The sequence below is a fragment of the Oreochromis niloticus genome, linkage group LG17 (genome assembly GCF_001858045.2).
Source record: "Oreochromis niloticus isolate F11D_XX linkage group LG17, O_niloticus_UMD_NMBU, whole genome shotgun sequence".
NCBI classification, from domain to species: Eukaryota; Metazoa; Chordata; class Actinopteri; order Cichliformes; family Cichlidae; genus Oreochromis; species Oreochromis niloticus.
The window spans coordinates 2,664,389-2,688,907 of NC_031981.2; the positions used below are offsets into that span (position 1 = coordinate 2,664,389).

At 42.2% G+C, this 24,519-nt stretch overlaps 1 protein-coding gene across 2 annotated transcripts in view; it reads left to right on the forward strand.

The window, feature by feature from the left end:
- The window catches only part of anos1b (anosmin 1b), a 48,106-nt gene that overhangs the window by 14,106 nt on the left and 9,481 nt on the right, over positions 1 to 24,519 (forward strand). The window contains exons 3-8 of one of the 2 annotated variants that reach the window (XM_025899863.1): positions 15,000 to 15,062; positions 15,700 to 15,904; positions 16,188 to 16,372; positions 18,067 to 18,196; positions 22,631 to 22,724; positions 23,252 to 23,495. In XM_025899863.1, coding sequence (XP_025755648.1) covers positions 15,000 to 15,062; positions 15,700 to 15,904; positions 16,188 to 16,372; positions 18,067 to 18,196; positions 22,631 to 22,724; positions 23,252 to 23,495 — 921 coding nt within the window. Of the gene's footprint in view, positions 1 to 14,999; positions 15,063 to 15,696; positions 15,905 to 16,187; positions 16,373 to 18,066; positions 18,197 to 22,630; positions 22,725 to 23,251; positions 23,496 to 24,519 lie in introns of both variants that reach the window. The other variant, XM_005451834.4, reaches the window with a different exon arrangement.

Below are 24,519 nucleotides of genomic sequence, written 5' to 3' on the forward strand. Positions count from 1 at the left end.
GCTGCCAGTCTGTCCACTCTACAGCAGTGTTTCACGTCGTAGTCTCATAGCAGGCCAACACACAAGACTGAAACTAGTTCTCCACTGTCTGGATGTTAATAATCATGTTTTAAATGTGTAAATACTAAATGCTAAAAACCTAAATCCAGGGAAATGCACAGTACTGTACAAAAGTCCTGAGCAACCCCAACAGCAGCCAGACTCCTCCAGGTTTTCTGAAGATCTTTCAAAGTTCTTCTTTGAACATTGGCTGCTTTATCGTTCATTTTCAGTGGAGTGGTTGTATTTGTTTTGCCCGTGAATCATTCAAACATATTGTTTAAGTACGTTGTTACTGGCAGTTTATCAAAAAACACATAATTTGTAATTTCTTTAGTTGAAACTATGAAAAATACCAAAATATAACGCAAAAAGCAAAGAGATTCCTTAAGAGCTATTAGCCAAAACCCGACATATCTCAGCACAGTGTGTCAAATAATAGTATAGTGTGTCCTTAAAGAAATTTAGGAAACTGGACAAGTGGAGGACAAAAGAATAAGTGGGAGGCCTGAAAACTTATCTAAAGCTGATGAACGGTATCTGAAAGTCATGTCCTTAAGAAATAGGAAAGAATCCAGCAAAGACCTGACACCGAACCTGAGAGATGCATCTGGAACTTCAGTTGATCCATCTGCAATTCGCCAAAACCTCATCAGAAATGGTCTCAGTGGAAGGGTGGCTGTCAAGAAGCCATTCTTAAGGAAGTGAAACGGGGAAAAGGCTGCGGTATGCCAAATTACACAAGAACTGGACTAAAAATCAGCGGCAGCAGTGGATATGGAGCGATGAATCCAAATTTGAAGGAGGAGGTGTGGAGAGAGGTAGAACAGCGAGTGTCTACAGCCTTTAGTGAAACACGGGGGAGGCTCTGTCACGATTTGGGGCAAAAATTCCCCTAAAATTTAGGGGAATTATGAACGCAGGAACGTATTGTTGGATTTTGATGCACCGTGCAAAACCATCTGGACAGTTTCTTTGACAGTGGTCACACTGCAGTAACGAGAAACGTTTGCACTGCTGTCTTAGAAAAGTGTAATATAAGGACCGTACAAAGATAATGATTCTTTGCTATGAGTAACAATACATGAAAAATGTCCTTTAAATAACCTTCCATCATGACCTTTAATTCACTGACCGTAACTCACTGAGTATCACTGACTTCTCGAAAGATTCTAACTTTTTATTGATGCGTTTTCTGAACTCCTCGTTCGAGTTCAGACAAAGCGAAAAGCCTCAACTCAGCTGGAAGCACACCTGAGCAGTATTTCACTTCTTACGACATTTCCAAGCTTTGCTACAAATTCACATGACAGTTGGATAATGGAAAAGGTACAAACAGGGACAGCGAGAGGCCTTTTCTGTATAGCGTGTATTTCGGTTGAGTGTGTATGCGTTTATAATGGGGTCAGTGGGGGTTAGTGTCAACAGCAGCCAACAGCCCCCACTGGAAGCTCAACCACCAGACCGTTGCAGGGGATACCACGCTGAGCGAAACATCAACTTTCAACTACACTTACCCCCGCCGTCACCTCAAACAAAAAAACACAAACAGATATTGTTCCTTTGACCTGCCCACACTAATCCCTTCCTTTGTCTCGAATTCTCCAGTTCTTCCCAGTTCGCTGCTTCTACAAAGAAACATCCTATCGTTTCAGAAAATATGAAACAGAAGTTTAAAGCCACGTCTTTGTGTTTTGCTGTTGTACACGTGTGAATACCAGCACGGCATTACGCTGTAATCGAGGTCCAGTCTCTCAAACTGGCCGGCGGAGGTCGACGCTGTGTAAACCGCAGTTTTCCTCTCAGACAGCGTGATACTGCACAGACATGCACCGTGTCTCTTCTTGCTTGTTTGAAGTGCAAAGTTATTAATTCTTACTGTTTTACAGCCTGTTGAAAGTGGATACAGCCCAATTTGTAAAAGTCACCGCAGTAGGCCAAGCAAAATAAATTAGAGCAGAAAAGCACATATCCTAGTCCTCTGCCGTAATTGCCAAGATTAATCAAAATAACGAATTGCAAAGCAAAAGAGCTCCAGCAGTGTTTAATGCTCTCAAGGTGTGCGTATTTGCTAACTGGATGTTTGAGAGATGTTCAGACTTTGCTCTTTTTTATTGATTATGCACCCTGGGAGCATTGCACACTCTGCACAGTTTACGTCTTGTTGTTTCACAGGTTTTTGCTAAAAATGAAGAGGATTCTAGTCTGCTCTATTCTGGTTTGGAGATAACCCCTGATCTCGATAACGGGTTACTGTGAGATACAGAAAGACAGATAAGGATCGCTGAGAGTGATTTGGTCACACCAGAGACTCCAGTCGCTGTAATGCGAGACGGTCTCTATTATTGTTCTCGCTGAAACGTCTCAGCAACATTCAATATATCCACATGACTCTGGGGATACTCTTTCTCCTCAGAAAAGTTTGCAACAATGCAGTACTGTTTACTTTTAATAACGTACTTTCAGGATACGTATATATATATGTATATATATATATATATATCTACACACATACTGAAAAATCACAGTAAACTTGACAAAGTCTTTTCCTTTAAAAAACAGCAGAAACATATCAAAATTGTCATTTCTTTCACTTTACAAGTAGGTTTCAAAATCTCATCAGGTATTTGCTGTCAACTTGACTGTGCAAGTGCAGTATATGTCTTGATGCATGCTCAATCATCCAGGTAAGTAAATCCCAACAGGTTAATTCAACCTTTTGGGGCATGTGCAGAATAAATTGTCCGGCGTTGCTTCTACACTTGTAGAAGTAAGCAGCTACAACACATGTGAGGGTTTCTCCTTGTTGAGTTGGAGTTACTGCTCCTACAGTTAGCTTTTGTGGGCAGAAGTAAATTTTCAATGCACTTTCAATGCATCCACACAGACACAACCTTCTTGACTGACAGCTGCAGTTAAATGAAACCTGATCTTAAAAGCCAGCATCATGTGTGCCTTCAGAAACTGCTTGAAAACTTTTTGTCCAAAGACACGCATGAATTGATGATCCTAAATTGGCTGTAGGTCTTAGTGTGGGAGCGAATGATCGTCTGTGTCTCTGTGACGGCCCCGGGACAGGCTGGTGACCTGTTCACAGTGTACCCTGCCTCCTGGGATAGATAACGGCTCCCGCACAACCCTGAATTGGATAAGTAGTGAAGAAAACATGCAGATACTGTTAGGATTTGTACTCTGCGCTGGATAAACTATATGATGTTACACTGATCTGAAATGTTCTTATTAACCAAAAGCAGTTATAGCAAAAATATAAGCTGACATTAGTTGATATTGTAAAACCGAATCGGTCACGTTTCTATATTCAGCTGTGGTCTAGATCATTTCAATCTGAGAGAAAAAAGAATGAGAAATTCAGAAGGGAGGAAGTAGCAGGGAGTCCACTGGTTGTTAGCTGTTGATCTGTTGAAGGAAAAACATGCCTCTGAATGTCTGATTTCAGGCGCTTTCTCTCGGGAACTACATTTTTCTTGTGCTTATAAACCCAATTTTAGGGCTATTAGGAAGGCAAATCTAACAAAAACGACTCGGTCTGAACCTTCGACGTTCGACCGGAGGATCTCATAAAGCCTTTTGGCAGTGTAGCATGCTCAATAACTTTTGATGGAGACTTTTACGGAACAATTTGGGACTAATGCTAGTCTCCCTTCAGCTCCTTTTTTACTCACTAATGCAATGCTGAGCAAAGATGGTCTTACTGACATTGAGCATATGTAACACAGTCTATCTGCTCACGCAGCATACTCCCATCCATAGGACTGGGTGGTTGTCTTTTGCACAGTACTCTATATTTCTCAGAAGTTGTAGCTCTGGTGAGCTGAGGCCTTTTTACACAACAAATACAAAGGAATAAAAAAATGAAACAAGATCACGGGTAAAGGAATGCACCTCTGTGTGTTGCTTTGTTACATCAGGATTGCATACGTCTCTCCGTCGGAGACAAACACCAACCAGGCGGATGCTGCCATAACACATATGGTTTGTGTCACATCATCAGTGCGATCTCTTTCATGGGAGCTCACAAAAACTAAACTACAGCCCTCACTCAACTCCTCTATCTTTCCATTTCCTCCTTTTATCTCTCACTTCTCTCTCTCACACACACACACACGCACACACACACACACACACACACACACACACACACACACACACAAATGTTGGGTATTCATATCTTGTGGGGACATCTAATTGCCCTAATCCTTTCCCTAGCCCCTTACCCTAACCATGAAAAATGGATGCCTAACCCTTATCCCAAACCTAACCATAACCCAATTGTAACCCTGTCACTAAAACCACATTTTGAGTTTCAAAAATGCCTTCAAACTTGTGGGGACCAAAATCCTGGTCCCCACAAGTATAGTAAACTTCCAATTCTTGGTCCCCACAAAGATATGAATACACACTCACACACATGCTTATTGCAGATGTAGTAATGTGTACCAGGTGTTTAAGACAGTGGGATGTGTAACAACAAAGGAGCTCATTTATATAGTGATCATCCCGTCATTCTTCCCATCTAATTTATTGCTCTGAATTTACACGACTTTACTGCAGTAGCTCTGTGCTCTTAGTATAGCCATAAAAATGTTTTCGTTCGGGTCAACCTCCCCTAAATCAACTTCATTATGACTGACAGATTGATAGATAGATATCTGTTTTGCATAAATTATAAGAGCTGTGGCAGATTTACATTTTTGTGCTTATTCCATACTCCAGCATCTCCTGGTGTTTCTTAAAGCAACTCTCCAGGTCAGGTGGGATTTGTAGAGACTCCAGTACATTGCAGAGCATTCGTGAAAAATTGTAGACATTTTGCAGAATTCAAAATCGCCCCATTAACTGCCATGTACCCACAGATTTGAGTAAGAGCTATCAGTCTGTCGCTGTCCGGATCAGATGAGGTGCCCTTCCCTTCCATCACGTCCTTTAAGTTTCGTATTCTCCTCCCTGCATCCCGGAGACTTCTGGAAAACACTGCCTGATGCACGGTTATACGTGTCATGGAAATCATGCCACTGAATTGGTAGCTGGCATCATATCTGGTCAGAACTACAGCGGTATCTCATCATCCTTGAAGCTTTAGTGGAGACAAACATGGGGGACTAGCTGGAGCCTTTCTGTGTGCAGTTTGCACCTTCTCCATGTTCAAAGACATGCATGTTAGATTGACTGGCGAATCCAAACGGGCTGTGTGTGAACATAAACGGTCGTCTGCCTCTCTGTGTTAGCTCTACCTGTCCGAGGAGTATCGGAAAGGGTTCATTTGTCAAATAGTTGACTCCATGGTCCAGTCTGCAGCACTCTTTCTTTCTCCTCCTTAGATTTTAGAGGAGATCCTTCTGTCTTGCTTAATTTGGAAGTGCAACAGCTGCAAACAACAGCTTATATAAGCCTCCATGTCCTTTCCTGGCAACATTTTGATATTCAGCTCTTTTCCACTTTTCCCACAGTCATTTCCAATCACCCATCCTGGCTGTGCCAACACGTCAAATAGCTGTCAAGTAGAGGGTTGCTGGTTGGTACATCTTGGTGACATTTACTTGGCTAAAAGAGTTAACTCTATCAAGCTGTTAAATTAAATAGTTTAACCACCACCAGGCACCAAACATGTGAATTTCTTTATTGTCCATACTTTATTTGTTAGTCCAACATCCGTTCATTGGGAAAAAAGCATAGAGAGGGTTAGGGAATGGGAAAAGGGAGGAAGTTCTGGTACTATTCAGTCAGAGGTCCTTTGTGGGCACATGTGCTTCGAGAGGTGAAGAAGTTAAACACTAAACTAACTACAAGCATTCGTCTTTTTTCGCTCATATGCTTCATACCAATCTCTTCCCGTTCCTCTATCATCTTTCTTGCAGCCCTTTCCCTCCTCCCACAAGCTGCCGTCTTAAGTTAGCTCTCATTGTTTTGCATGTTTTTCCAAAAGTCTGGAAAAAGTCTAACATGCTTTTCAATGGGATTTTTGGAATTTGTTCCACTGCTTTTCACTCAAATGCCACAAAGCCCGTAGTGTGCGTGCACATGTGTGCATGCACGTGTCAGTATTTAGATGATAAAGAAAGAATCCTCCTGTCTTCTGAAGTGATTTGCAGACTTGTATTTGACAATACACCTTTAACCTGAAGACAGACAAGTTATTATGTGTCTTAGCAAGGTTTGTCATTAAGAGTCTACCACGGGTAAGCTTTGCTGGAAATCAGCTTGGTTACTTTCAGGTGAAAACTTCAAGAGGGTGCTTTTTTTTTACCTGGAAAAAAAAGCCTTCAAGTTCCTAAAATAGCTGATGATTGAAGATGATACAAACTGATGGAGCTTTTATGTCTTCAACAGGGGGATAAAGATGCAAAGCACTCTCTCTCTCTCTTGCACTGGGGAATCAGTACAGCTCAGTTAAACATATTTAAATATTTATTCCTAAATTATTGAGTTCATGTCAACTTTAATTCAAAACTGTTTAAACGGTTTAAACTTGGTTTAACTGTTTAAACTAAATCACCCATATTCTATTCACACTGTAAAGCAATATGAACAATCAAATGAGGGGATCCAGTTTTGCTTTGGGATGAGTCTTGCTGCTGTGGTTTCGGGTCCACGTGTCCCCTTAGAAGTCGTTTGGAGTGATAAAACATTTCTAATGATGGATGTGGCGTCCTCCAGGATAACAGTTCCCCCATCCACCGGACGCGAAGACTCACCGAGTGGTTTGATGAATATGAATATGGTGTGACTCATACGCTGTGGACTCTGAACCCAGCTGAAAGCCTTTGGGAAGCTGTGGAAGAAGATTTAAGATGGTGCTCTCCACCACCATCAACTGAAAACCAAATGAAGGAAATATTTGGGGAGAACGGTGCAGAAGGAGAGTCAACGCCAGGTTGCACTGAATCACTTTATGTTGTTTTTTCCTTGAGTTTGTCACCTGTGTCTTTATACCACAGGTTACAGCGCGCTAAATAAACTCTGAAGAGCCGATGACAGGATGAGCGCATAAATAAAGGTAGTTTTCCACGTTGCCTCCCCTGAACTAGTGTCTGTGTGTGCAGCGTGAGCACATCTGGTGGCTGTCTTTCTTTTTTCTGTCACTCTCGCCCTCCTTTTTTTCTGGACCTGCTTCACTGTTTGTCTTTCATCTCCACTCTCCTTTTCAACTGACACTCACTTCTCCCCCTCCTCCGAAACCACATCTCTCCCATTTCCTCTCCACCCTCTTGCCGAGTACGGCTGTCATCCCTCTATTGTGGCAGGTGAGGCCGTAAAACAGCGGGCGAGACCGGAGGAGGGCCGAGAGACGAGGTGCATGCGTGTGTGATTAATTATTACAGAGATATGTGAAGAGCTCCTCTGCAAACTATGCGCACACATGGACACCTAGACAGTCATTAATCTTGGCTTTGTTACAGCGTGTTGCTGTGTTAAACAGTAACACCGCTGACCTCTGACCTGAGCTGCGTCTGCTGCGTTCTCTCTCTCACACGTAACTCATCATGTGGCCTTCAGGTCCTACAGTGTCCCTTTGCCTTCCAGCTCCTCTTATACAAATACAGTGGATGCATGTTTCAGTGATTTATTACATTTAAGGAATATTTGAGTGTGTAAGGTGTGCAGCTCCTTCATGCCACACTTGTTTCCAGCTTCAGTCCGTTAGTCTCTGTGTCCTGTGCCTGGCTTTCATACATGGATTTAATTATGGGTGTTTTTAGCTCCGGATCTTCGTTGTGGATTTTATGTCATGGATTTGAGTCTTGATGTGTCTTTCGTCCTGCAGATCTTCTAGTAATGTGTTTTGGTTCAAGTCTTTTTTTTACTTTACACTAAAATACCGTATTACCTTTAACTCAGTACTGTCTTTTTCTCAAAGTTTCATTATCCTTACTTCAAAGTTTCTCATTATTACTGATAAACTCCAAACTGAAATCAACCAGTAAATCAATGACTACAATTTTAGAATAATAATCCAATACAGCACAATTTCAGTTTAAGAGGTTTGTGCCTTACCTTTTTAGACGGGCGCCCTGTGTAGTCAAGGAATCACCAGAAATGTCTGTCTGTCCGACCACTCCTGGCCTCGGCCACCTCCGAAAAACACCTCTATTGTGCCCCCAAGACCGGGACGAGCCCCCAAAAACTGTCTCGAGTTCGGCAATGTGGCACAAGAACAAACCAATGGAGGCCCAGTAGAGCGCAATCAGATGAAGAGTTTATTAAGAACACACTGTACACTGCAACACATCAGATGTAGATACACTCATACCCAAACATACACTCCAGATTGCTTTTATAACGTCGGGGTTTAACGCCCCCTCTTGCATTTCCAAGAACATAATTTGTATCTTAAGAACATTATTTGCATGTTTTACAGACAATGATCAATTTTTAGAGCTAAGTGCAGACACGGAAGTTCCTCTTTCTAGCATCTTTTCCAATTATGGCGATGATCTCAGGCCCTGAAAGTCCCCATGGACGTGTCCTCCTCTCTGCCACAGCTCCTGTCACCTGTTACTAAGCAAACTCAAATGCAACAGGTTGCAACAAGAAGCTGAATACATTCGCGCCTTCACTCAGGCCCGTTCCTAGATTATATGTATTATATGTGTTTTGTAAGCGTGTATGCTCTTTTAACCTTAATGTAATGTGTATACAATGATTAAGGCTGCACCTGTAATAAAGGTTAATATGGTGCCAGTATGTTTAAACATCTTAATGCCGTCTTAAAGCCATATGTTGTAGCATTAATGCAATGTTAATGCTGCGGACTATATTGTAGCAGTAAAACAGTTTCTTTAATTCCACACTCTTTGCACTCTTTGCTTCCTCTGCCTTGTTTTTCTGTTAGTACCTATTTTATTGTCCATGTTGTCATGTCTGATGTGGGGCTTCTTATCTCTGTGTTTCATGTTCTCCTCATATCCTGTGTTAATTTTACTTCCTGTCTCACTGGTTGGTCTCACCTGTATGGAAGCCCATTTCTGCCACTAAGAAAAAAAAAGTATCCATAACTTGAAATTTCAACTTATTGGCTCCAAATTTTGAGAAAAGTAGAATTTTCGAGTTAGTTCTGCCAATCAGTAATCTACGTGAATGAGATCATTTTCTTGTTACCCGGAAGGATATGGCGCAGAGGAACGCGCACTCAAAACTGAATCGCAACAAATTGGCACTTTCAAGAATACGTTTGCTGATAGTAGCACCATGTGATTCAGCTAATAACACAAGGATTTCATCATTTGTGAAGCCACACTGAAAATACTCAGCAATGTGTGCTCTCATAACTGGCTGTAATACTGCTAGCTTAGCTGTAGCATTTTTTGCGGAGGGCTTCAGCTTCCGGGTAACAAGGAAATGACGTAATTCACGTAGATTACTGATCGGCAGTGCTAACTCGAAATTTTGGCTTATTTAGTGGCAGAAACGGGCTTCCATACACCTGTGTTAATCACTTTCACCTGCATTCTATGCGTCATCCCCCCATCAGCCCCCTGTATGTTTGTGTGTGTGTGTGTGTGTGTGTTTATAGATGAGTAGGTAGACAGATAATTGGTCGTGGCTTGTGTCGTGTCTGTCTGTCTCTTGGACTTAGTTAACCTTTTAACTCCTGCATTAGCCTCAATAGATTGGCTTGCTTAAGTAAGTCTTCTTCCGGCGCCCTGCATTTGAGCCCTAATCCCTCCACACAGTGTGACAGTTTGTGTGTATCTAAGCTACACTATATGGACAAAAGCACTGGGCCACCTGTACATTACACCTGCAGGAGCTGGTCAGCCATTAAGCTCCAGATGCACACTTTTTGTGTTGGCTTTAATCCCACAGGACGTTTGATCAATGCAGGCAGTGAGTATGCAGAGGGTTTGCTGCTTTTATGCACCGTGCGCCTCCAGTGTAGTGGTTTATACATTTGTGTAACAAGCAGCAGACTACTGGTTCTGTCCTGAGAGGAGACACAGTTTGGGTTTCATCAGAAAAAGCCGTTCAGTGTAAACATCTCCCAAATCAAACACGCAGAGCTACCTGCTGTGTGGCTGTGCTTCCTAAACGCTCGCAATAAAAACACTTACACTAAAACACGAAATATCTAGGAGGGAAGAAATTTCATGCATCTCATAATTTGGGGGATCTTTTTAAAGTGACCCATTCCTTCACGAATGTTAGGCAGAGTGCCTGTGTAGCTGGTAGATTTTACACACCTGTGTGACTGAAAACACCTGAATTCAACAAGAGGAAGAGACTGTTTGTCCCAGTACTGTGTAAATGCTGTGTGAATATAAACTCAACAGAGAAAGGCCACGACCAGCTGGTGGAATCAAACCTGGAACCTTCTTGTGTGGGGAATCAATGCTAACGTTGTGTCACCGAGCTGTTATCTATAACGCGGGAAAAAAATGTTAAAATATGATAAAAGACATGGGTTGGAGTATTTAAGACGCCCCTAAAAACCATCTGTTGAGCTCTGCACTTTCACCACTGCAGATCCACATCAGCAGCATCTTTGCCAGCAACATCTGCCATCATGGTGGATAACATGGAGCCCAGTGTAAGTGTCATGGATGTGTGCTTAGCTCCACGGTTTTCGGTTCCTAAGCCCTTCTCAGTTCTCATTGCCTTTTTTGACTAGTGAACAACAACTGCGGTTAACGTCCCAAACTCTGTTTTGCAGACATGCCCAACATGCTTTCAAATGATATATAGCTCTACTGGAGTAGCAAGTTATCCTGCTATGATTATTTTACTGGCTGCACTCTTGCTACATCGCATTTGTGTTCTCAGTTTTGTGGCAGATGTGCATGGCACAACATTACATGTGGGATTTAACTGTGTATTTATTCACGAGCGGTCACGACAGCAGGTAGCTCTGCATGTTTGATTTGGCAGACGCCTTCCTGATGCAACACCAAATGGATTTCTTCTCCTGGGACCAAACTGGAAGGTTTTGCTGGTAAAGTGAATGTGTAAACCACTACACCATAGAGCCGCTGTGCTCCAGACTGAATTAACCTTCTACACTCGACTACAACCTTCTAAACTGATTTTTATTGTAGGAGAAGAGGATAAGTTGGAGGATAAACGAGAGGAGGGGAAAAAATGGCACAGAGATTGGAGCAGAGGTCATGTGGGAGAAAAAATGAGCGATAATGTGAAGACAATGGATGGAAAGAACAAAAGAAGAGAAAGGATTATAAAAATAAGTGGCTTAGAAAGGGAGAGAAAAAGGAGCGAGTAATAAAAGAGAAGGGGAATGAAAAATTAGATATTTCTGTTACTGATCAGCGGCAGCAAAGAGGGGGTGGGCTGGGTTTGGAAGTGGTGCTGGAGTGTATGTATGTGTGTGTGTGTGTGTGTGTGTGTGTGTGTGTGTGTGTGTGTGTGTGAGGTGATTTTGAGGAGATTTTGACAACCATAAGCTCAGAGCAGCACGTGGTTGAGTGAAGAGACCCCTGGGAGCTCTGAGAAGAAACACATCAAACTTAAGGATCTAGTTACATTTGTGTGTGTGTGTGTGTGTGTGTGTGTGTTATTTTAGTGTCTCCTCACTCTTTCTGGAGTACATCATTAACTAGCAAAGGAGAAAAATCACTGATGAAATAACTAATGAGTAATTCTTCTTGCCTTAGATTTTCTTTGCAGACAAAAGCTTCGAGGTGGCTGCTGAGGTTTGAGGTTTGCTTCTTTGAATAACGACTGCAGTGTTTGCATTTGGTTCGTTGTGTTTTTAATGTCTTCAAACACATTTTAGTGTAAAGAGAACCAACCATCACATCACAGTTCAGTAAGCTGTTGTGAATGCAAACCCAAACAGAACAAGTAGAAAAAATGAGATTTTTGCCACAGTGTTGAGAAATTGAGAGGTCGGTCTGCGTAACATGTTTCCTCCCATTCTAAGATCTCAGGTCAAAACAACGGCATCTCGTTTCCCCATGTACAACCACACAGAGGTGACAGAGAGACAAATTGTGTGTATCAACTCACAACCAACTCTCTTAAAACTGCAATTTATCACATTTATTCGCTCCCCATAAAAGCACGTCGCAGCTTCTGTACGCAGACTCCCTCTGCCTGCACGAAGCATCCAGTGTTGGCCACATGTTACCTGCTATCGAACAATAAAAGTTTGGACTTTAAGTTGTCACAACACAAACTCGTAACACTCGGTGGGCTCTGCCTCACTGCCTCTGTATTTATAATCCTCGAGCGTGCGCACACAACATATTTTCTTTTTCAGCCATTTACAGGAGCAAGTTCACGTTTTTGCTTTGCATTATTTTCACGTTAGTCAAGTGAAGAAAATCCTTCAAATATTTCAGAGAAAGACAAAAAAGGCTGAATGCTGCAGGGTTACAAATCAATTCATAATAATTACAATAATATACAAAAATGAAAATGTTAACAAAACTTGGCTTCCATGATTCAGACTAAGGCTGAAACTGGCGGTTATCTTTGTTAATTAGTTTCTTTATGTGATTATTAGTCAGTTAATAAAAACTCCAATTATTGACTAATTGTTGCATCTCTAATCAGTATTTTTCTGCGATATGTGACATTAGCAGGAAGAGTTTAATGACTTAAAGGCTGGAAATCAATGCACACATGTGCTCACTGACTCATATGAAGCATCTGAGCTCCAGGTTTTGTAACGCTGCAGATATGATTAAAAATAGGAGATTTGCAAACAGTGAGTCGAAGCTTCGAATTTGTCCTTTGTTAAACTGACACTTTTGTCTTTTTTTTCACATCCACGAGCATCACTCGGCAGATGAGTCAATTTAAAAATAAACCCAGTCTAGACGAGCTTTGTACAGAAGACATTTTCATCCAGCGGTAGCCATTAATTTGTGCAAAGATAAACTTCTGATGCCATTTCATTAATTCTGTTTCTCCTTCTGGAATCAGTGAGTTGGAATAAACCGGAGGAGTGATTGAAGCCAGGCACGCCGGGGAGCTGAAGGAGACAGACAGACAGAGAGAAAAGAGAGACTGAGGGGGGGTGAGGGTGAAACCGCAGTTTTTATATGTTGTCTGGTTTTAATTTGGTAAGAGCCATCATTCACCAGTTCACTGAGGTGGCAAACCAGATGAGTGCGTGCTTTTGGAGTGTGTGTTTCTTTACAGTCATGGACACTGAGATCTGCTTCTACAAATCTTAAAACCATCTGACACTTTGTTATTTATTATTTGTCTTACTAATATTTCTTTAGTCCTCAGCCATTTTCAAGGAATAGCTTGGGAAATGTGCTCATTCCCCTCTGGCGTAGAGGAGAGGTTACACTCTAGCAGGTCAGGCTGGATGTGCAGGGAGGCTGGAAACAGCTAGCATGGTGTAGGTAATGAAGTGAGATTGCCAACACGTCTAATGCTCATTAACCATCTCTCAGTGAGTTTGAGCAACAATTCGCTGCTCTGTGAGTCGTTCTGGGGCTCAGGAACGAAAAAGACACTCCTCTGTGCCAGAAAGAGTGGGTAATGGATTGTGCATGAATTACAGCAGATGTTGTCATATCTGCAGGTGTAGGTGTGTGGCAGGCAGTGTTATTGACCCAAAACGCAGGACTGCAGCGATGCAGAGCTGAACTAAAAATCACAGCGTCAATGCTGAAAAAACAGGCAACAAATAAAAAGAACAAAAAAACAACAGCCAAAAAAACTAAACTGAAACGTCACAAAATAAAATAAACTGACTGACTGACAGAGAGGGAAACCAAACAGTCGGAAGCACTGCTTACAATAAGGGAGAACGTGACAGTACAGTCCTGATCCGAAGTTTAAGACCACCTGAAAAATGGTTGGATCTTAACAAGGTTCCAAGTAGAACCTCCACATGCAACAAGAAGAAATGGGAGTGAGACGAAACATTTTTTGAGCAATTTATTGAAAACGATGCCTAAACTCAAAACGGCTGTTTTACAGCTGACCAGCAGTTTAGGACCACGTGCCTTCAAAAGGCCAAAAATGTGGATTCATTGTCCTTTTCTGTCAGGCAGTCACGCTGTCATGATGCTCTGATGGCAAAGGCAAAAAAACGTTTTTGAACCTGGTCGGGTTGTTGAACTGCATAAGCAGGGTCTCTCACAGCACGCCATCACTGCTGAGGTGGGACGCAGTAAGACGGTCATTTGGAATTCTTAAATGATCCTGAGGGTTATGGAACAAAAAAGTCGAGTGGAAGATCCAAAAAAATGTCACCAGCACCGAGCCAGAGGATCCAATCAGCTGTCCGTCAAGACACTGGACGATCCTCGACCCAAATTAAGGCCGTTACTGGTGCCGACTGCAGCCCAATAACCATCAGACGGCATCTGAGACTGAAGGGCTTCAAGAACAAAAAAAACACGTCTTTAAAAGTCTCGTCTGCTTGAACGCCACAGAACTGACTGTTTGGACTTTGCAAGAGAGCACCACACATGGGACACTGAGGTGGGAACACAGCTGACACTAATCAGACTGACACACGAGACAGAGACTATGAAACTAACAACAAGACGCAGACATGCAAACTTGACGCGAGGACTGGGAGTAACGCGACAAGGGACACAAAACACGGGGAGATAAGAGACAAACAAATATGAAGTTAAGGGTGACTAAACATGAAACGTGGAACACGGGGCAGGCGGAAGAAGAACCATAAAGGCTAGATGACAAAACCAAGACCAGAATATACAAATACTACACAACGCGAAAACACAACAATAAGAACCAAAACCTGGAACGTCAGCTGAACTTTAGAATATTAAATCGTCCAAATACATAAACCCTGCGTCATGGAAACATTACAGATGTTTCATTTGAATCTTTACAGGTGTTAGCGAGTTAAATTTGGATGGAGCCTCCAGCTTTTGTGCTGAGCTACGAATCTACATGAATGTGCTGAAATGTGTCTAGCCTTATTCATATGTTCGGATTTTATAAATGTTTTGTTTTTTCTGTTTTCCTCCATTGTGTTGGGTTGTGTGTAGTGCCTTCAGCCATGCAAAGAACTGTGGGAAACCAGGAAGGTGCCATCTCCAAAGTCTTGCGAGGTAAGACGGAAACAGCGCGTGGCATTTTTGTGCTCTTGTGCAAGTCCCAGCAGCCTCGGTGGCGTTGTCGTTCTGTGCAGACGCACGCTTTTGTTGGCACCACAAAGCTGTTTTGACCTTGCGCCATAAATGAGCGTTTGTGTGTGTTTTTATAAAGGTTTGTGCACTTCTAGTATACATGGGACACTGTGCAACAGTTTTATGTGCATTTTGCCTGCGTGTGAGTGTGTGTGGCCTTAACTGTTTATTTGTAAAGCCGCTTTCTGTGGCTTTCTGAGAGATTAGTTTTTCATCACAATAGCTGAAGCGTGTTACTCGCTGGATGGCTGATTGGCTCGCTGGTTATGAACACAGGGTAATTCAGAGCTATTAGTGAAAGCTTGTGTTTACATTTTCCTGATCTACAGCTGTCTGCACAAACAGAGAAATGCGCACATGCACGCACGCATGCACAAGCACACACATGTAGCCTTTTGGACCGGCCTTTAAACAGTCAGTAGGAGTTTACCACAGGAAGCGCTTTCACCCTTACTGTGTGTTTTTATGCCCTCGTGTGTGTTCCTATACACTGCGTGTTATTTCTGTGATGTGTCAACTGTAATAATAATTACACCCACCGTGCCTTCGCTCTCAGAAGCAGACAGAGTGTGTGACAAGCAGGGAGTTTCTGGCCTCGTTAAGGTCGTCTCGTCAGGGAGACTGCCCTGCGCCTCAGCGAGCCACAGGATTTGCCGCGGCCTGCGTGGAGAGCTGCTCGTCAGACCAGCACTGCCCCTCCCCCAGGAAGTGCTGCTCCAATAGCTGTGGACACACTTGCCAAGCCCCAGCCAATCTGTACAAAGGTAAAGGCCATTTTTGGAGTTTGTGTGGGCTTAATGACATGAGGTAGCTGTTACTGATCATCCTATGAAGTGGTTATGATAGATAGACAGTAAGTGAGTAATTAGACCGCATTTATTAGACTTAATAAGGCGAAATGCATCATAGTTTGTGCCTTAGTTATGGGAAGTCCCATAACTGTCCAGATGTTGTCTGTGTCATCTAGTTGTAATGTCAGTGAGTTCCTAGTCAAGTGAGTTACGCTGATGTGTAACAACAAGCTGGTAACCTGGTTTGTCCTTGCAGGTGTCCCTCTGAAGCCTCGAAGAGACATTAGCTTTTTGGAGGACTCGGAGGGTCGTGTGAAGGTGATGTGGGTGTCAAAGTTCAATGTCAGCGTGGAGCCCGTTGTTTACATACTCCAGTCCCGCTGGAACATCGGCATTCACCCCAGTGAAGACCACGCCTCTCCGTGGGCTACTGTAGCCATGGTAAATGGTTCATAGTCACTTTCCATGTGCTAATTAAGAAGTGAGAAAAACTGTGATATTTACATAACAATTAAGAAGTAAACTTATCATAGACTAAGGAGGGGACTTGTCCTAATTATAGCCTTATATTTGTGTCTGTTATTGGGGTTATTACATGATATGATGGTTATTGATGATTGGGACAGTTGTAGAGTCATTCGGGCTATAAAAATGGCTCCCTGTGCCTTTAAAAGTGGAGCAGCCCCACAAAGTTTGTAACATATCTTTACCTCATAACTCTCAATTTGCTTTGAATGATGAAACTTCTCAGCTATGGAGATGGATGTTAGACTTAGTTTCCACCTCATCAGTCTGCTGCCTTGCTGTCTAAACCTCTCCACCCCAGTCAGTCTCCCATTCTGCCAGGGTAAACCCTGTGTGTGTGTGTGTGTGTGTGTGTGTGTGTGTGTGTGTGTGTGTGTGTGTGTGCATTTAAGAGTGCCTCTATTTAAGTGTGTGTGCACTGTACGTCTGTGTGTGTGCGTCTGTGTGAGGTTAGGTAAATAAGCAGAGCTTAAAAAGGAACCACAGGCAGCCACAGTCATTCCACCGGCTGACTCTGAATGACTGAATGCTCATTATGGACTTAAATAGATGGCAGCTCGTGTCTTTGTGTGTGTGTGTCTGTGTGTGTGTGTGTGCGACTGTGGATGAGTAGATTTGAGCCGCAGCAGTCACATTTGCACTGTCAAGGAGACAAAACAAATGAATCTTTAAAGATTTTAACCATAGTTTGGATAAACCATTTCATTTCAACACTATCACAGGAATTCCAGCCTGACAGTGTTTATCTGACATCATCTGACAGCCTGTACAACTTGTACAACTTTCCGTTCTTGCAGCTGAATACTCAAAAATCTTACCTTCATGAAAGAAATCATTTTCTGTTTTTGATTAAACTGGTATTAGAGAGGTGTTGGTGCACCTGTACGAGCATTTAGGAGGATGTAGTTTGTCTCGTGTCATTTAGTTAGCCCACCTTAATTCATATAAATGAGATGAACAACATCAGTCTGTCGGATGTGAACTGACCAAACAGTTCAAAGATACCTCACACAGCTGCAGACAAGGCAGCTGATTATCCTGATTGCCAGTGTTAGAGTGCGAGAACCCAGACAGGATACCCGGGGTATGCTGAATTCATATTACAGGGCCCAGCTACCCTTGCACGCAGTTGGAAGAGAACCACCAGCTGTGTTAAAACTTATTAGTGTTAAACTATTTCAGGGATTATTCTCTTTTTTAAACAAAAGCCTATTTTTCAAGATTTAAAGGTCTGTAATAGTAAGTGTTTTAAAAATAGTTATAAATGACTCCTACAACTCGCACAGACACTAGGAGTAAAGAAAAAAAATCAATCAATCAATATTAGCCTTGACTGTTTTCCCTCTGTATGTTCACCTCTGTATGTTCCCCTCTGTATGACTCCATGATGTTGAGATCAGAGCTCTGTGGGGATCATACCGTCTCTTGCAGAGCTCATATAGTCCTCATGCCTCTTGATGTATTTCTGGGCCTGTTGTTATGCTGCAGAATGATTTTGGAACCAATCTTATATCTTCCTGGTGGAACAAAGAGAGGTGTAAGCACTGCCCTGTGTGTCTTAAAATATAAATACCTGACCTGTGTATTGTGTGATGCATTTGTGTGTTTAGACGCTCTCTGAAGATGCGATTCTGTCAGATCTGAGACCTCAGCGTTGGTACCAGTTTAGAGTGGCAGCCATCAACAGCCACGGCAGCAGAGGTTTCACAACACCCAGCAAACACTACATCTCCAGTAAAGGTAAGGCAAACACACGCTGCACGCATACTTCGTTTTTTATGAGCGTCTCAAAGTGAGTGATGATCCCTCTGCATGTTCCCATAAGCTAACGGTGAATTTTGATATTCTGTCATGAGACACTGAGCAAAACACAGATCCTTGCACTCATTTTTTGTCATTTTATGAGAGATATTACACATCCTCCAGGAGGAGTCACAAAGTCAGGAAGTTTTCCCTTCCTTTCTCTTTCTGTTCTCTTTCTGTCGTTCACGCAGAGTTGATGGATAAGGTAAAAAACTGTCAGGCAGTCTATAAAACACAAGCAGGAAACCGAAATGTACACAAGTGTGCACACATGCACGCATTTACACAAAGCGTAAGGACTCGCTCAGTTGGTTTGATGCCAGAGTGAAGTCCCTGATGTAGGTCTGAGAGACTGGGTGAAACTGAGAGTAAGACACACACACACACACACACACACACACACACACACACACTGTAGGAGGTATTAGCTGTAATGCTTAGCAGACTTAGGTCATACTGGTATTTTGCCAGGATTGGCTAGTGATATGAATTCACTGCCAGGATTGGCTAGAGCATGTTTGAATGTGAATAATGACTTCAGGTTGGACGGAGCTATGGAAAAAGGTTCTTTATCAGTTGAACAGTTAAGGGAGATTATGAAGAGCAGTGTGAGATAGCATTTTCCACCTCTCCGACGAAATTTTTATAAACATTACAACCTGTGCCGTGGCATGCAGAGTGCAGGGTCTGTAAACGGGGTTTTAGCTGCGCTTTACAGAAGATATTTGCAGGTAGAATTGTGATAAAACGCAAGTTAACGTATCGCTTTCTGGACACGACGAGCGAATCCCTGAGCGCGTGCAATAAATGCGAGAGAATTTGGATTTCATCAAATGTGGACGGATCGGTAATAAGATGCCCAATAATGTTAAATTAAAAACGATTTTATTTCCTGCGCTCTGCTCAAATTGTCCGCACTCTGAAACCGAAAAGGAGAGGAAACTTTCCAACAGGATATTGGATCGACCAGTGCTGAGATTTGTGAGGTCGGCCCCTCTGCGACCCAGAATGCCCTCTTTGCAAAGGTGTTGCAGAAGCTTAACACCAGCTGAACTCTGCTGCTGGCAGCCAGCTAAACAGGCTTAGCGTACTGCTTAGTGTTTTATGAGGGCGTTATATTTGGGACTATTTCCTGGGAAGAGTAGCTTCCTGAATTCTCTGTTGAGAACTTTTGTATGGAATCACCTTCAGAGGTGCTAATTGTTTGGGATTTTATTTTTTAGTAAATGCTCTGCTAAGCTAACTGGCTTTATGAAGTTACTCCTCCAAGTCACCATCACATGGTGTAGTTTACAGACATGGTATTTATTGCAAAGCAAGCCTAACAGGCTGTTTCCTGTAGAAAAAGTAACTACATCAGGGTGATCAGTCTTCAGAATCTAAATCTGTGCAAGCAAGAGGCAATAGTTCAGTGTCAAAATGTTGAGTTCTTCTTCTGTGACACGGTGTGTGTTTGGGAGTGCATTTTGAGAACCAGGGTTAAAGGTTAGAGCCACACTTGAACATTTCAAATACCATCAGATGGCAGCCAGAGTCTTGTGTTTCTACCTCATTAGTCTGATTAGTCAGAGGTTGGAGGTCAGGGGTCACAAATCCGGAAGCTGGCAGATGTTAAGAGGGTTGTGCTTTCTGCACGGTGACCTGATGCTAACCAGAGTGAAACTTGGAAACCGCTTTACATCTTGCTGAGATGTTCGGGTTACGTGGGACCTGCCAGTAGTAATCATGAAGGGATATTTGGATCAGAAAAGTAATCTTGATGTCTTCACTTTATGAAATAAAACATTAGTTCATTGAGAGATGCACACTGACAGGAAAAGCCCTCAGAGAAGAACGTGTTTTGATTCTCATCTGGCAATTACTGCTGGCACTGAGATGTAACACAAAACACCACGTATGCGTACGCACAAGCAGTCCTGGTCATGGAGTTTCCAATGTTTTGCCCCAACTTTGATCTTTGCATTTAGGTCAGCCAAGCACAGCCTGGGGCTATGGGAGGCCTGCCATGGGGGATGTAGTTCTAATCAGATGCATTTTGTAGTTTTAATCAAATACAGGATCAGGGATTTGGGGCTCTAATGAGATACAGAGTCACCGTTGAAAGACTCATACGGTTACCAGCAGTGGTGGCCTTTGCTCTGTGTTGTGGCAGCTACTGAAAAGGACGTAAGGTTTCTCCAGTATCACCCACCTTTGATGCTTGAAATCTAATTGGCTCTGTAGACTTGAATCAAACCAAGAGGAAATGCGCTTTTAGCCCCGAGAAAAAGTAAGTCAAGCTGGTCTTTGTTGTAAAGGAATCACTCCTCTTCCCTTTTGTTGATATCAAAAGTTTGGCAGAATTCAAATTGCAAAAGTGTCAATTTTAGACACAAATTACAAAGAAAAAAAAAAATTAAGATATTTAGACACCCAGCAACAAAAATTAAGCCTTTAGCTTGTACTGTACAGTGGTCCCTCGTTTATTGCGGGAGTTACGTTCTGAAAATAACCCGCGATAGGTGAAATCCGCAAAGTAGCCAACTTTAGTTTTTACTATTATTATAGATGTTTTAAGGCTGTAAAACTCCTCACTACACACTTTATACACTTTTCTCAGACAGGCTTGGACATTTTCACACTTTTCTCTCTTGTTTAAACTCTCAAAGTTCAAACCTTCGTAGAAAAATAAGTCCAGTATTACAGAATGAAACCAAAGATCAAACCCTGTTTTCAGAACATGGCAATAGAGCCGCTGCCAGAGAATTCAATGAATTAATGGTACAGAAGTAGAGGAAGCAAGAAGAATGAGTTGAGTTAAAGTTTGACTTATCTGACTGTTTTGTTTCGCTTAATGCGCCTTATAATCCGAAAAATACAGCAGCTTCTACCTTCCTTTAGCAGGTCCAGAAGTCCAGCTTTTTGTGCGATGGTTAGCATCTTCCTCTGCCTTTGGGCGCGACCGCAGGAGCCTTTGACGGTGCAAAACGTTTCGTCGATATTGTTGTGTTTGTTGGGGAGAAAACTTACAAACACACAGTACAGCACAGAGATCGAAGATTTATGTACATTTGACAAGCTGAACGCATTCTGTACTGGACAGGAGACACGGAGGAGACTGATTGACAATGGTCTACAGCCAATCAGGATGCAGAACACAATGCACTGTTAAACAAAAAAAAGCATGCAAAATTGTACAAAAAAAATCTGTGAAACAGCGAGGCCGCGAAAGGTGAACCGCGTTATAGCGAGGGACCGCTGTACTATTATTCCTTTTTTTTGCAGAAGAGAAAACACAATGTTCAATTTTACCTTTTTTAACATTAATTTGGTGTTAAATAAAAATCACAGTTTGTCTTTATGGACGTTCCAGTGTCCAAATTTCTCATCTGGAAACCTAAAACTTCAAGATCTGGGAGTGAAACAAAGCAAGAGACAGATTGTGTGCAGTAACTTTAATACAGAAAAATAAATACATATTTATATTCTGGGGTTTTAATGAGAAGAAAAAATGATAATTTTAGGATTAAATAGTTGTAAATAATAAATACATAAACAAATAAAGATATTTTTTTTTAATTTCAAGGAAGGAAGGTGCCCTGTGTGGATCTTTAAATATACTAATGTCTTGGTTTTGGTTAAGAAAGATAAAGTCCTAAAAAAAAAAGAAAAAAAAAGAAAGTTAAAGTCGTTTGAGTAATCTGACATTATTTTATGTAATTCTAGTTAAATAGTGACCCTGTTAACCAAGGTGTTGTGCCCATAGCAGTCTATCATTGCTGAAGAACAGGCAGGCTTCAGTAAACACTAAGCAAAACCTCTACAGAAAAAAAAGCCTTTGAGCAAGCACTTGGCGACAGTGGGAAGCAAAAACTCCCTTTTAACAGGAAGAAACCTCCGGCAGAACCAGGCTCAGGGAGGGGCGGGGCCATCTGCTGCGACTGGCTGGGGGGACCACTAACATTGTTTCAGTCATCAAACACCTGGATGACAAGGCCACAGGCGCCGTTCTCATGAATGGAAACACAGGCAGCTGGTTTCGTACTACAGTTGAACTTGCCCTGGATTGTCTGCTCTCAGCCGCCCTCTCCAACACATACCAGGAGAGAAGTGACAAGGTAGGCAGAGAAAGAGATGGGAGGACAACATCCAGTAGTGGACAGGCAGAGTCCCAGAGAGCTGTGGAGGACAGAGAGAACTGGAGAAGGGTGATGGCCTTGTCTTCACTGGGACCCCAATGACTTCAGCAGAGGTCAATGGACAAGTGAAGTGGAAGAAAAAAGACCTGCAACATTGTTTAGGTCTATCCTCAGATCTCCAAATGAACTTAAGACAGTATTTTGTTCCATTTTATTGCCTAACTGGTGTTTTTCTTTCTGTGTCTCTATGCAGACCCTTCGCCTCCAGAACCGCCAATGAATGTCAGAGTGAGCAACCAGACACTGAATTGGACTGGTCCACAATCAGCATCCCAGTTCACAGAAAGGTATCTAAAAAGCTATGTCAGTGAAGGATTATCAGATGCATGATTTTATATATAATGTTTAAAATACATCTATTTACCACTGCAGCTGGGAAATCAGTCATAAACTGTGGTCAAGCCTATAAAACGCGTCTTCTGTTGTGTGATTGTGTATATGAGCTGAAATTACAGTTTATCCTTGTTCAATTACATCCTTCGGTGTCTTCTCTATTTTTCATTCTGCAAAACAAGGTCATTTAAAGTTCAGACCATGGCTTGGATCAACAGCGATATTCCAATAACATTTAATAACAGAGGTGATGACTTAAATTGTAGCTTCTGTTCAGCATGATATAAAGTGTCTGAGCCTCGTCTATACATACAGGGAGTAAATAGAGATTAGATAGAGATTGTAAACCCGATGCTGAAAGCAGCTGACAAACAAGCAGAGAATCATTTTCACTGTTAGGGAAGCACTGCACTTTTTGCTTCTTCCTTAATGGGACTGTTTACATTTACACCATAACGTTGTACAACTTTTGCCTCCTAAGGTCGATGGAGAGTGGCGTCACAGTGGCGGTCTTATTACGCTGGGAGCCCCCCAAGGAAGGAGACCTCCCTGTGCACAACTACCGAATCACCTGGATGTCTCGCCATACGCACGCAGCACAAAAACACAAACACACGCTGCAAGCACAAACGCATACAGTAGCCAGTAACACGCACATACGACCTGCACAGTCACGCACACCAGCACAGGGTAGGAAGGAGAGCAACAGCAGAGTGACTCAGGGGGTAAGTCAACTTTCTGCAAGCTTAATTATACAAAATAAAAAATGTGGTCATTTATCTTGTTTCTTTATGCTTTATGTTTAGGAACATAAACATATAATAAGTGGATTTTAAGACATTTCAATTTTCAAGATGTTTCAAGATTCAATTTTGTAACTTACGAAAAAAGGTGAAAATGAAAGTACTCTCTTTCAAATATAACGTTTCACATTTCAGGATATTGCAGGTCTTAAAAGTAGGTAAATCCAACCTCAGCAGTATGTAGGTACTTACCCTCTCAACAGAAACTGAGAGCACTCAGGTGCTGCTATTCAATTCAGTTCAATTCGGTTTTATTTATACAGCACCAAATCACAAAAACAGTTTCCTCAAAGCGCTGTATATTATAAGGTAAAGACTGTACAGTTACACAAAGAAAACAGAGAAAATGCCAACAATCAGATTAAACCCCTGTGAGCAAGCTTTTCGGGGACAATGGGAAGGAAAAAATCCCTTTTAACAGGAAGAAACCTCCAGCAGGGAGGGGCAGCAATTGGCCGCCACCTGTTGGGGTGAGGGGGGAAAGACAGGACGCTGTGGAAGAGAGCCAGAGATGCTAATAAAATACACTTGATTAACTAATCATCAGCATGAGTGAGCACCTCTGTGAAGCAGAAGTCTGTTGGCAGCTTGTTGGACTGGAGCATTCAGGTGTGTGTTAACACAATACCAAAGAGGAAAGAAAAGCTGTGATCTTAGAGAAGCGATGGTTGGAATGTAACAAGGGTTATAAGGTCATTTCCAAACAACTGAAAGGCCATTTTTCTACAGTGAGAAAGATTATTCACAAGACAAAAACATTCAAGAATGCCATGAATGGACACTTACGTCCCAGCAAAATCACTCCAAGGTCAGAGTGTGCAGTGTTCACAGGAACTACAAACCCTACATGTCAGACTATACACATCTAAGTTGACATGTTAGATGTTAAAGTTCATGGCAATGCAATTAGAAAAGACTAAACATGTGTAGCTTGTTTGGAAGTGCT